The sequence below is a fragment of the Condylura cristata genome, unplaced genomic scaffold (genome assembly GCF_000260355.1).
Source record: "Condylura cristata isolate star-nosed mole 26May11 unplaced genomic scaffold, ConCri1.0 scaffold00006, whole genome shotgun sequence".
Classification (NCBI taxonomy): Eukaryota; Metazoa; Chordata; class Mammalia; order Eulipotyphla; family Talpidae; genus Condylura; species Condylura cristata.
In genome coordinates this window covers 53,947,311-53,961,288 of record NW_004567107.1, presented here as the reverse complement: position 1 = coordinate 53,961,288, position 13,978 = coordinate 53,947,311, and the positions used below count along the sequence as shown (strand labels likewise).

The 13,978-nt window shown below is 39.4% G+C and overlaps 1 protein-coding gene across 2 annotated transcripts in view; it reads left to right on the top strand.

Moving 5' to 3' along the window:
- The first annotated feature begins 2,471 nt into the window (after positions 1-2,471).
- Positions 2,472-13,978, top strand: part of SLC24A2 (solute carrier family 24 (sodium/potassium/calcium exchanger), member 2) — a 245,873-nt gene continuing 234,366 nt past the window's right edge. For both annotated transcript variants that reach the window (XM_012721351.1, XM_012721350.1), the window contains exons 1-2: positions 2,472-2,602; positions 4,928-6,012. In XM_012721351.1, coding sequence (XP_012576805.1) covers positions 5,083-6,012 — 930 coding nt within the window. In that variant the 5' untranslated portion in view covers positions 2,472-2,602; positions 4,928-5,082. The remainder of the gene's footprint in view (positions 2,603-4,927; positions 6,013-13,978) is intronic.

The window sequence follows — 13,978 nt, the reverse complement described above, 5'->3', positions numbered from 1 at the left end:
GGTTATGAGCCAACAATAAGATCTTCTCTTAACCAAGTAGCCAGAGACATCCATCACATTAGAGAAGATTAGAGTTTTTAAACCAGGAAAGAAAATGGAAAGTCAGGGTAAAAGTAAAACCTAAACAGTTATCCAGAAGTCCAGTTTGTAAAAAAAAAAAAAAAAAAAGAACAGAATAAATTCATGATTATTTTCTTTTTGTCTGGAAGTTTTCAAAATAATGAGTTCATACCCTTTTACCACATCAGTAGTGACCAAAAACCTGAATTGTTTAAGAATCACTATCCACTTATAATTATATTTGATGTGTTTGAAACAAAAGTAATTATCATTTTTTGGTCCTCAAATTGACCCATCCCTACCTAAGGGTGGGAGCCTATTTGAATTGGCTTTTCAGCCTCTTTGACACAGGCCTAGTAGTGGTTGATGACTTCCTTACTTTCTGTCAATATTTACAGATAAAATGATATGATGGCTGGGATTTGGTTTTAAATGATGGCCAAGGAAAACAGAGTTTAGACTTCTTTTTCTTTTCATGTTTTTAAAATTTTATTTATTTATTTATATAGACTTTTTTCTTTTCACGTTTTAAAATTTTTATTTGTTTGTTTGTTTATTACATCACTCTTCTTTTTGTGCATTTTTTTCATCTCAGGTGTAGTCCCCATGGTTTCCTACCACCTATTTACCCTGTGCCCACGATAGTCCAGTGCACTATTCCCACCCCAGTTCTGATAGGGGTATAGATTTTTAAAAAAAGATTGTCCATTAATTGATAATTGTGTAATTGGTCAAGCCCGGTGATATCCCCATGGAAGCTCAATAAAATATTATTTTACAATTGCTTATAACTGAAATTTTCCAAAATGAAGAGATTTTTAAAAAAAATTCAGCCTACAGTATACAAACATTTTGCAAGACAATATCCTTAAATACTTGGCTTTTGTGGGAGGAAGAGAGATGTCTAAGTTCCCAGGACCTCCCTTAAAAGAAGACTTAAAAGAATAAGAGTAGAGTTCTGAGTATGCAGTTTTACTCATTAGTCAGATGTAGTGGGCTTTGAGGATATAAATAGACATTACCCCTAGTCCCAGGAAAGACAAGGCATGAAGAAACTGCCTCTAAATTGAAAACAGGAGGGAGAAAAGGTAATAAGAGTGGGAAATATACACTGACAACTTCAAAGGTTTCTTGTAGTGGGAAACTTAGCTGCCTTCCTGATGTCACCGGACTTGATAAAAGGGGCTTCCCTTACCAAGGGGATTACAACTGAGATGGGAAAATGCACAAAATGATGTAATATATATATATATATATATATATATATTATTTAAAAAAAGGGAGGGGGCGGCTTCCCTCAATACTCTATTCTTCTGTCTTCTCCCACTCTTTTTGTCCAGATCCTTGCCTCTTATTCTTGGTAAGGTTGACTTCATTATTTGAGGTTAAGGGCATGGTGCTTTCTGAACAGAGCAGGAAAGAGTGACCTGGGAGTCTAGAAGGCCAGAATATGAATACAGCCTATGACTCAACATGATACTGTGTCTTGGGTCTTAGTCTCATCACTCCTGAAATGAAAGGACTGTCTGCAAACCCTAGGTCTGAACAGAGAGAATCCTACAGGCCTGTTGATGGAGGTCAGAGAGAGAACAGTGACTACCAAATGACCAGAGAGCTGACCCGAGCAACTGGAGGGTCCCCAGTCCTTGGAATATGAGTTGAGTCCATTAATCCAGAACTAGGGGTCACTTCAAGGACGGCCGTGAGAGTATACTGTGTTACTGTTACCACCCGCTTTGTTCTGGCCTAAGTGACTGAATCCTGCTTAAAGCCTCTAAATAAACTTTTAAGATCCTAGCCTGAGAGATCCACTCCTCTTGCTGACAGAGCAAAAGAAATCCAGTGTGTAGTAGGTTTTTCTCCCTTATCAAAACCTATGCCTACCTATCTGCCTCTTTCTCCCTCTTTCCTTACCCTCCAAGTGCAAGTCAGTTTTGCATTTCACTTGGGGAACTCGTAAGGTTGGGCACTAACAGCCTTAGTGGCTTTAGACTGAATGCCTCCCGCCCCCCACCTACACATTACAAGTCCTCCAAAAGAAATATGTGACGGCTGTCACTTTTGCAAATAATTGGGGAGGAGGTGCCCAGCATAGGTGACCTCAAAGTTGCCCGCACTTGTAAGGCTCTGGGAATTAGGCGCGTCACCGACCTGTACGATTTCTCCTCTCTGCCCTTGCTCGCTCGCAAATCCTGACTGGATCCCCACTGCAGAGAAATCTCCTAAGAGACGACGGCCGGCGTCGCCTCAGCGCCCAGTGGGCGTGGAGCAGAGCGCGCGGGCCTGAACGCGGGGCGGCGGGGCTCCCCGCGCAGAGCCCGGAGGGCGGGGCCCGGGGGCGGGGCGGCACCAGAGGCGGCTCACGGGGCTCGCTTGGGCTCAGTCTCCTAGCGAGCCCAGCCCCGGCCGGCGAGAGCGGCGGCGAGCGCGAGCCGGAGCCAGACCCCGGGCTCCCAGAGAGGCTAGGGACCGGAGAAAGCGGCTTACCTGAGCGGCGGACCGCACTCGGGGCCCCGCGTCCGCGTCCTCCTGGCGGAACCTGGTAAGTGCGCGCAGCTGAGCCCCCGCCAGCCTCCAGGGTCGGTGACCGCAGATCCCGGTGGCGCGCACCCCGCTGCTGCGCCGCAGGCTCACAGGTGTCTCCGCTGTGGATCTGGGTGACCCCAGGCCCCTCAAGGAGTTAGCCAACTCCCTCCACCCGGGGCACGGTTTCCCAGCCCAGGCTTCTGGCTTGGGGTAGGGGGCCGCGGGGAGGGCCTGCGGTTGGGGAAGAAACGCGAAAGGGGCTCTGCCTTCCCCCAACATCCACGAACGATACTGGGATAGGCGGGCCAAGCGCCTCCCGAAGCTGCATCCCAGCTCCGGCCTCAACAATGTGGTGGCCGTCCTTTAGTTTTATTTTCCTGATAACCCACCGGGGAAAGTTTGGGACCACACAAGGCAAAGTTGGGGCGCGGCTGGGGGTGCACTTTGCCGGCCGAGGCTGCGTCTATGGAGCTCATCGCAGGGTTGACTAGTCAAGCCCGGCTGGGGCTGGAGCTGATCCTTGCACCCTGGGAGTTGAGTCGGTAGCTGCCAGTAGCCCTGCCGGCATTGTGACAATCCCCAGAGCGCTGTGAGGCTGTGAGGTGCTTAATCTTTCCTGCTAAGCATTGACATCTGCAGTCAGCCAAGAATTTCTGTGATCGGTCGGTTTATCTCAGGAGTAGCAGCAACTCAGCCTGATTTGACTTGTGCTCTTTCTCTGCAAACCTGAGCTCCAGCTAATCTCAATGTTTCACTGGCATGTGTTTAATTAGCTTATTTTATACCTAAGATAATCTCAGCAAATGCCTCTAAAATGAAATCATTGATACAGAGAGAAGAAAAATTCCAAAGCAATGTTAAAGAAATAAAGAAAAAGAGGAACCTTCAGAATACCAGCTGTCATGTCTGGATATTTTACCCATACCTCTGTGGGATAGAGTGAAACTGCTGGGACATGTAACCTGCTTTAAAAGGCTGTGTTGGGGAACTATTTTTGGCAGATTTTGTGGGTAGAGATGTAGCTACAAACTCTATATTGCTTATGAACTACACTTTTGGTCTGGAAATAGCATCCTTGTTAGGACTTGTTTGATTTTTCTAAGTTGTCACTTTTAAATGACTAGAATTTTTTTTTAAATAAACCTTAGCTGAAAACATTGTCTAGATATTTAGTGAAGAAATGTATTCATTGTCTGTAAACTTATTTTTTGGGGGGGGAGTAAACATCAATTTTTTTAAAAGATTTATTTATTTGTACATACAGAACTGGGGTACAGGCCAGAGGCTCAGAGGCGGAGAGAGGCTTCACCAGAGACAGAGTGGGGAGCAGAACAGGCAGATCGAGGGAGTACACTGCTGAGGGGAGCAGCTGGCCTGTCAGGAGAGGTCTGCCTCCCCATGTGGCTCTCCTCTGGGGCAGGCGGGAATCGAACTCTTGCTGAAGTGGCTTTAGCTTCTTAGTGCTGTGCTTTAACCCGCTGCGCCACCAGGGAGGGCCATAAACTTTAATTTTTATGGAATAGACTTTTCGTGAAAGATAAGGTCCTAAACTCTTTGTGCAGGCAAAGAATGCTCTCTGCAGCAGCAACAGTCAATCCTTGAAGTATATAATTGGACTAAAAAAAAAAATGAATAACTGTGGACTGTCAAGTACATAGGTCTTCTAAAAGAAGTGGGGTCTCCTTTAGCACTGGGAAGTCGTTTCTTGATTTAAGTTGGAATAAACAGATTTTTAAAAAAATTTATTTATGTATGTATACAGACCTGGGGCACAGGCCAGAGGTGTAGGGGTGGTGAGAGGATTCATCAGAGACAGAGTGGGGAGCAGAATAGGCCAACTGATGAAGTACACTGCTGAGGGGAGCAGCAGGCAGGTCAGGAGAGGTCTGCCATGCCATGTGGATCACCTCCAGGCACTGGGGATTGAACTTGCACTGAAGCAGTTGTGGCTGGCTTGCAGTGCTGTATCCTATCCTATTGCACCACCAGGGAGGGCTGGAATAAACAGGTTTTAATCTGTAAAATTATTGTACTTCTATATCTACATCTAACATTGGATTTACCAAAGTACTTATTTTGGCTTGTGCATATGTGTTTGAAAGTGCCTGCTATGTGCCACATCCCATTCTTACTGCTTAATCCTCAAAGCAATCCTTGGTGGTAGACTCTATAATTGCCCTAATTTTGGGAATAGTAAAACTGAGGCACAGAGAAGTTAAGTAACTTACTCAAGGTCACACAGCTGTAAGATGGGACTTTATCTGATCTACAGAGTTCTTTTGTAAAAAAAAAAAAAAAAAGACATGTAATTTAATTATCCTTGTTTTTATTTTCATTTAAGCATAAATGTTGAAAATATTTCCTGTGAAGCTTAAGAATCCCTGATTGTGGAAGTGCCCCCAAAGCACCATTAACTATAAAGTGAGGAAAAGTATGAAAGAACCTTCTGGTTGAGCCTACAATTTGAAGACCACCACACCCACCAGAAGATCCAGAATGGATCTGCACCAAAGCACCACCGTCACTTTTCTTGAGAAATGGTGTTCAGATATGTCACCATCTGGCTGCCGGAGACATTGTAATGTCAGGAAAAAACTGAAGTTAATTCGAATCTTAGGCCTTTTCATGGGCCTTGTAGCAATTAGCACTGTCCCATTTTTAATCAGTGCCTTTTCTGAGACAGAGGCACAGAGCACAGGAGAAGTAAATGGTGCAAATGGCCCTATGGTAGCACACGGTCATTGGCAAAGAACTCTCTTAGATTTCAAGGACAAGATTCATGGTAACACCCCTCAGCCACCTCTTTCTCAGGAAGGCAAATCTGAGAATAATACAGATGAAGTCCAAGGAGACTACCCAAGAGACATCTTTTCCCTGGAGGATCGAAGAAAAGGCGCCATCATTCTCCATGTCATTGGGATGATCTACATGTTTATAGCCTTAGCCATTGTTTGTGATGAATTCTTTGTTCCCTCTTTGACTGTCATCACTGAAAAACTTGGCATCTCTGATGATGTGGCTGGAGCCACCTTTATGGCTGCAGGGGGCTCCGCGCCAGAACTGTTCACATCACTCATAGGGGTATTTATTGCTCACAGCAATGTTGGCATAGGCACAATTGTGGGCTCAGCAGTGTTCAATATCCTCTTTGTTATTGGAATGTGTGCTCTGTTTTCTAGAGAAATCTTAAATTTGACATGGTGGCCACTCTTTCGAGATGTGTCCTTCTACATCATTGACTTGATCATGCTGATCATATTTTTCCTGGATAACGTTATCATGTGGTGGGAAAGCTCACTCCTTTTATCAGCCTATTTTGCCTATGTGATTTTCATGAAATTCAACGTCCAAGTAGAAAGATGGGTGAAGCAAATGCTCAATCGCAATAAGGTCGTCAAGGTGACAACACCAGAGGCCCAAGCAAAGGTTGGTGGTGGTAGTTGTTTCTTTAATGTTCTTTTTGACCATAGTTCTGCACTTCTAAGTTTTTGAGGTCTACAGCTTTTTAAATGTGATGATGTGTTAGGTAACTGATTTCTTTCTTCAGTTTGGTGTTAACCAGACTGACATGGAAAACAGAAAAAAAATGACATGGGGCTATTCTTGAAGAGGTCTGCTAAGTGCAAAAGTTACCAGCTTCGGTTAAGCATTGGTAGCTATAGAATACATAAGCATCCCTGTGCATCTCAACAGTTGTTTGTTTCATTTTCTGAAGGTAGACATAATGATTTTGTGGGTAATTTCAGTTCATGAAAAAGTGTATGTGCATTTAAGTGTATGTGCATTTAGACTAGCAAGTTACAAGGTTTTTCTTTATAAATGGGCATGTGATCAAGAATTATTTAAAGATATATGGGAACAACATATTCCCAGAGCTGAACCTTTAAGTCATCAGCCTAGCAGGACTGGTCTACATGGTCATAAACCAGTATCCATCATCCAGACACAGTGCTTCAGATCAATTTGCCAGTAACTTCTCAGGGTCCATGAAGGGAAGTCACTGGCTGTGTCTACAGGCTATCTTGCTGTCTCTATAGTCCATTTTGCACACCATGAAAAACATAACCTGAATTATTTTTGTAGCGGAATTTGAGGGAGTTTTAATGACCAATATGACCATCTAGGTGATGAGCAGAGAGACTAAAAAAAAAAAAAAAAATCAAAGAAATTGATCTGCAAAATTGTAGTCGATAAGCAAGGCTGATAAAATTTTACATTACACATAGTAACACAGTTCTGATTTATATTCTAACATTGGAATGTCTTCTCTGCATGTTATTTTAAACAGAAAGCCAAAATACATATGCAGACTTTTCATACTAGCATCTGGGAAAACTCTTATGTGTGCAAAAAGCAGGTGTTGAGTGCAGGGTGAGATATTCTGTCCAGTGTGAAAAGAAAAGAAGTGATACTTATTCACCGTAACTCCTTCATGGTCAAGTTTGATGACTAGCCAACATTTTTGTAGCAGCTATGAAATAGAAGCACCATGCAGGAGAAAAACACCATAAATATTTCTTATTTTTTGCAAGCAAAAGAGAAATGTTTTGTACAGCAATTTTTCCCTGACATTTCACTCAGTGTATGGTTGTATATTAGAAACTGTGGTTAAAAATATCATTTAGCAAAAAAAAAAAAAATATCATTTAGCAATGTGCATGCAAACAAGCATTCAGATATGATGACCGAGTCTCTTTCCTTGAGTGCACAAGCAGGCTGGTTGAAGCCCCTCTCTACTCTGATTTTGTAGCCAGGAGCATGATTGAGTGGTTTGCATTAATCCACAATGTTTATTACAATTTCAGTTGAATAATTAAAAAGCATATGTTTTAGGAAATGATTTACTATCATTTCCTTGGCACATATAGGATAAAAAGTCTTTTAGGGAGCTTAGTACTTTTTGTTTTGTTACACCTCAGTGGAGCTTCATTAACTTAGACACAGGCTGGGCTGAAGGTTATGTTGGGAACTTTTATGAAAAAGGAATTTGCTGAGCAATCCAATGGTGTACACAAGAGTACAGGGGGATTTTTTTTGTATTCTGATGGAAGTTGGGGAGAGCTGGTTTTATGAATTCGGGGAAAACTTTTACAATACAGTTTAAAGAGTCTCCAATGAGTTATATAGCATTCTTTACAGTAGCTTTAGAAAGATTTTGCCTACAATATTAAGTCCTGACATTTTTTTTTAAAGATTTATTAATTCGTATAGATCTGGGGTACAGGCCAGAGATGCGGAGGGTGAGAGGAAGGATTCACCAGAGACAGAGCAGGGAGCAGAACAGGCAGATCGATGAAGTACACTGCTGAGGGGAGCAGTGGGCGGGTCAGGAGAAGTCTGCCTCGCCATGTGGGTCACCTCCGGGGCAGGCAGGGATCGAACTCATGTGAAAGTGGCTTAAGCTTCTTTGTGTTGTGCTTTCACCCACCGCACCACCAGGGAGGGCCAAGTCCTGACATTTTTATGATAATTTGAGTCAGAAACTTAGGCAGACATTTGTCAACAGTTGGTATTCATAACCATTATTTTGTGCTATGCTTAATATCATATATTTTTAAATTCTACATTTGCCTAATTTAAAAAGAAAGCAGATTATGTTCATGACTATTTACTCCCTTACTTATACCCCTACCCAAATGTGTTTATTATTTTCCTTTGAGCATCAAACCACTTTAATTTATTCATTTTAATCATTTGGTAAACATTCACAAGAATGGAATTTTAAACTTAATCATGTCTTGTTTGGTATTCCTCAAAAATTCTAGAACACAATTAAATATTTTTTTAAAGATTTATTTATTTATGCATACAGAACTGGGGTACAGGCTTGAGGTGCAGGTGGTGAGAGGATTCACCAGAGACAGAGTGGGGAGCAGAACAGGTGGACTGCTGAAGTACACTGCTGAGGGGAGCAGCGGGCAGGTCAGGAGAGGTCTGCCACGCCAGGTGTATCACCTCCAGGGCAGGGATCAAACTCATGCTGAAGTGGCTTTAGCTTCTCAGTGCTGTGCTTTGACCCACTGTGCTACCAGGGAGGGCCCCAATTAAACATTTTTATATGAAACAGATTATATGATTTCCTTTAGGAAATTTCACCTTGTCAATTTCACTTTTTTGAATTATTACTGGGACTTGTTTTTTCAGTCTATAGTCCTTAATATATGCCTGATTTCAGAATCGCAAGGAGATTTTGCTCCTCACATATTGAAATAAGTTTTCCCAGTGAGAGATGAGTCCTTGATCATGGCCATCTATCTGTCTCATCTCAAAACTGATTTTTCAATGTGTACCCCACCTTTTACACAGAAGTTGCTTCTAACATCATCAAAACACTCAGAAAACAGCCTTTCAACCATATGTAACCCTCAGTAGAGCCTTCTTAGAGAGGAGTGTGCTGTACAAGACCGTAGGAGGCAAAATGCCAAACATGTTTTCATGAAGAATTACAATTATTGGCAATTTGGGACAATGGAAGAAGAATATTTAGATATTATTACATAGCTCTTCAATTGATTTTACTAAAAAGAAATCATCAGCTCTTTTGGACTGTAGGCAGTGAAATATCTTTAAAACTACTTGCTTCATAGAAAAATTGAAAATCTTGGTTTCCTTAATGATGAGGCCATGGGATAACTGAAGCTTGGAAAAATGTGAATGTGCAGATTTTTCATAAAGTAATATTTTTTCATTTCATTTAATTTTTCCATGCTGAGTGTATTTTTTCATTTGTTATCTTTATTACTGTTTTATCTGTCTTTAACTGTTGTATTGTCACAATGTGACTTTTACACTTTGACTATGGAAAAAAAGGTTTGAACCCCAGCCTGTGATTAAACCCTGTCACCTCAGAAAAGTCTCATAAACTTTCATAGCCTTAGTTCCTAATTTGGAAAATTAAAGAATAATAGCTATTCATAAGGTTAGGAATATATTTTTTAATACTTTACTTATTTATGCATACAGAACTGGGGTACAAGCCAGAGGTGCAGGAGTGGTGAGAGGATTCGCCAGGGGCAGAGCAAGGAGCAGAACAGGCAGATCAATGAAGTACACTGCTGAGAGGAGCATTGGGCAGGTCAGGAGAGGTCTGCTATGCCATGTGGGTCACCTCCAGGTCATGTTTTGAACTTTTGGTGAAGCTGCTGCTGTGAGCTTCATGGTGCGGTGCTTTAACCCACTGCACCACAAGGGAGGGCCAGGTTAGGAAATTATTATGTGTAGAAACTAATATTAAGAAGTTAACATATTCCTTGGCAACTGTGGGTTTTTTGGTTTTTGTTTTTGATAAATTTTAGGTCCCTTTTTATCTTCTGTTCTTAAATGAAAAGTAGATTAGAAAAATTATATCAAATATGAGAATTCCCAAACATTTCCTCAAGATTGGAATTCATCTCAATGAATTAGTTTAGCAAGTCATTGATCCTAGGGGCATATAGTATTTGCCATACTATAGTATTTCTAAGCTCTAGTTCGTATGCAGTGGATATATACAGGACAGATATTACCATAAACTGCAATGAATCTTACAAATGCTTTCCTTCGCCAGATATTTATTGCTTAGAAATTTGCTTGAAATAAGTAGGCCATTAACTGGGGTTTAGAAATATCTAAGCTAAGAAGAGATTTTTGTCTTAAGGGTATTTTTATTTATAAATGATTGCAGTGTTCTTCTGAAACTGGTCAGGAATAAATTTGAATCCTGCAGGATGTGCAGCAGTGATTTTGTTGTGTTTCTGGCAGGGCTGTAGAGTTCTGTTGATCTGATATGGTGCTAGGCTGTTACTGGCCTAGAAAGCAGCTGTCCATGGTATTTAACTTCGTCTTAGACTTGGCACTGTAATCCGACAGCAAGTTAGCCCAATTCTAATGAAGGGAATGGTCTAAATAAAGATGCTTACTGCTGGATCATTGAAGTGAGGATGCTTACTAATTTGGGTGTGCAGTGCTTTATTTAGTTCGTGTGTTCCTGAAAAGAAATTTGTAAACAAAATTTTTCAGTTTAAATTGTTATTGATGTCTATGGGAAAAATAGAAATTGAATAACATTATAAATGCTCTTCATAAACTGAAGCATTTTATGTAAGGTTCTAAACCATAAAACATTTTATAAATACAAATATGTAATCCAAAGCTTGCTTAAGGCACAAAATCTGCTATAAAACACTGTTCCCTCTTCAACCTTAGTAAATAAATTAGTAAAATTAATGTACAAACTTCAAGGAATGTAATAAGAGAATGGTATTACTTGATCATATTAGTAACTGTCCTTTGCAAAAGAAAGAAAATTTAGGCATTAAAATTGACTATTTAAAAAGGCACAAAATAATGTAAAAAAACTATTATATTAAAAAAATAGACAACGTGGAAAGTTTATTTACATTGACTGTGACTGTTGCATTCAGATGCTTTTTTTTTCCCATTCTATTTTATACATTCTATTTGTTCAATTCTTACTGTTTCTTTTCGTTTCTTTTTCCCCCTTGACTTTTTGTGTACTTGATCATAGCCAAAAGACCAAGAAACATTTTTTTTTTCTGGACTTCCTTTTGGATTAATTTTTTTTTCCTGAATCTTTTTTTCCTTTAGTAGTTTAGAATTGTATATATCCTACTGCTATTCTTTTAATGTTTATCTTAGAACTTTTAATGTGTTTTATTTAACTTATGATAGTACAAAGTTACTATAATTATATTCCTGCCTAAGGACCTTACGATATTTTTTACCAAGCCACTTCTCTCTTAAATTATATGTGATTTGAAGCAAATTATTTCATTTCTACCTGGATAATGTTACATAACAACTTTGAGACATATGCCTCAACTTTTAGAAATTAGATGTTGTAATTATGCCATGAGTGTTTTTAGACTCACCCACATTTTTACCAATTTTCCCCATCTTCATTCGTTTTGCTTATTATACCTTTTTTCTATGATTTTTCCTCTGCTGACTTACATATTTTATAACAGTTTATTTTTACATCATTTTATGCCTTTTTCCATCTGACTTACATTTTTTTTAAAGATTTATTTATTCATACAGAACTGGGGTACAGGCCAGAGATGCGGAGGGTAAGAGGATTCACCAGGAACAGAGTGGGGAGCAGAACAGGCAGATCGACTAAGTACACTGCTGAGGGGAGCAGCGGGCGGGCCAGGAGAGGTCTGCCTCGCCATGTGGAGCTCCTCCGGGGCAGGCAGGCGGGGATCGAACTCGTGCGGAATTGGCTCAAGCCTCTTAGTGCAGTGCTTTAACCGCTGCGCCACCAGGGAGGGCCCTGACTTACATTTTTAATAAGTCCCTATAGTAAGAATTTGTTAATGCATATTCTCCTGGTTTTTATTTGCATGAAGATGTGTTTCATTTTTGTTCTTGAAAGATAGTCCTTGTAGGTTGGAAATTATTCTCATCCTATTTTGAAAATAGTATTTCATTATCTCCAATTTTCTTTTTTTCTGGTGAAAATACTGTTACTGTATGTGTTGTTCCTTTTCAAGAAACCTGGTTTTTCTCTTGTGAGATTTTTTTATCTTCTGCATTCTCTATATGATATGTCGGGTGTGTCTTTCTCATTTATTTTTCCCCCTGTGCGATTCATTAAACTTGAAAATTTGAGTGTTTTCCACCAATTTTGCCTTTACCAATTCTCCCTCTAATCTCCCAAAATTTTGATTAGATATATGTTGTACCATCTCAGCCTATCCCTCTGTATCTGCCTGCCTTTTTTTGTTTGTGTTCTGCATCCTTCTCAGTTCTTTATACCTGCCTTGTAGTTTCTAATTTTGAATTTGCACTAAAATTTCTCTATTGAGTTTCTAATTTTAAATATTATGTTTTCATTGTAGAAATGTCCATGGTTCTTTTCAGATCTGTCAAATTGACCTTTTCTCATTCCTTCATCATGCAATGCCCTCCTTTATTTCTTTGGACATATTAAATGTGTTTATATTACAGCACATAATCGATATTCAACTGCCAATATTCCTGCAGGTTTAATTTGGTTGGTTTTTTCTCAGTTGTGTGGGTTGTTTTCTTATGATTTAGTGAATTGTGTTTGTTTTAACTTTTGGCACTCACATCCCATGGAACTTTACATGTGGGGAATTGTTGAAGCTGGGTTTTAAGTGTGTTTCTCCAGAGAGAACTATTTTTGTTCTTCTGTCAATGCATTGGAGCACAACCAACCTGGAACCACTCTAACCTGAATATTTGACCTTTTTTTTTTTTTATCCAAATAGTGTAAATTCAGATTCCAAACCTACATAAGTGAGCCTGTGGTAGGAATTTTATTAGGAAAGACTTTTTTATTTTCTTTCTGAATACCACTCAAAAACTATGTGAACATAAGCATATCTGAGCTGCTCCTTTTGCTTTTCCTAGTCATTCACTAAGAGTGTCAACCCTTCAGGATTTCCAACTCCTCCTTTAAGGAGATTTCTGTGAATTACCTCCTCTCTATAGGCTCCATGTTTGTTTCAGGCCACTAGGAAATGACAAATAGTCCAAGACAAAACAACACAAAACTCCTCTGGATTTATAATTACTTGGTGTTCTGAATTCTGAGAAATCCCCTAATCCCTCACTAATATTGGTGGGTAATTTAAAAATATAATAACCAGCAGTTTTAGGTGTAATATACTTGAAGTGTTTCTCTGAATGCTTAACCTGTCATATTGCCAAAAAATATATTTTTCTGAACGGATTTGTCAAAAAGTGATGCATATAATAAGAGACACTGATATGGAATTTTAATTGTATACTTTCAGAATGTGTTTGACACAGTCTGAACATTGTACTACAGCTCTTCAGCAATAAAAATCCTGCCAACAGTAAAATTTTAGTTTAGTAAAATTTAAGAGGCAGTTCTAACAGGAAGTTCATGCAGTCTTTCTGAATTTTACATTTCCTTTTTAAATAATAATACACCACATACTAAAAGTAATATGTTCATTACATTGGGTTATGGAAGCACATCAGAAATATAAAAAAGAAAATTTAAATAGCCTATAAACTCTACATTGCATCATTCAAAGAAAAATTTGCACATTTTGGATGCATTTTTCCAAACTTTTTCTCTCCTACACACACACATATATGCATTACTTAATGTTAAGTATGCTGCAATGTTGCAATGATGGTGGGCCTGCAAAATTTTAAATTTATATTAGGTATATACCATTGTAGTAATTTTAAAAATAACTTGGCTTTTTATTAGCAATTCTTCATGTCATTAAATGTTTTTCTAAAACTGTCATTTTTGTAAAATAGAAATCCATGCTCATTTTACAAATTTTCACAGCAGTTTCTATGTAAAAATTGCTGCAGCCAATAGCCATATACCAGGAGAAGCTGAAATTCTAGCTAGAAGTTTCTACTTTTTAAATTCTAAAAGTTT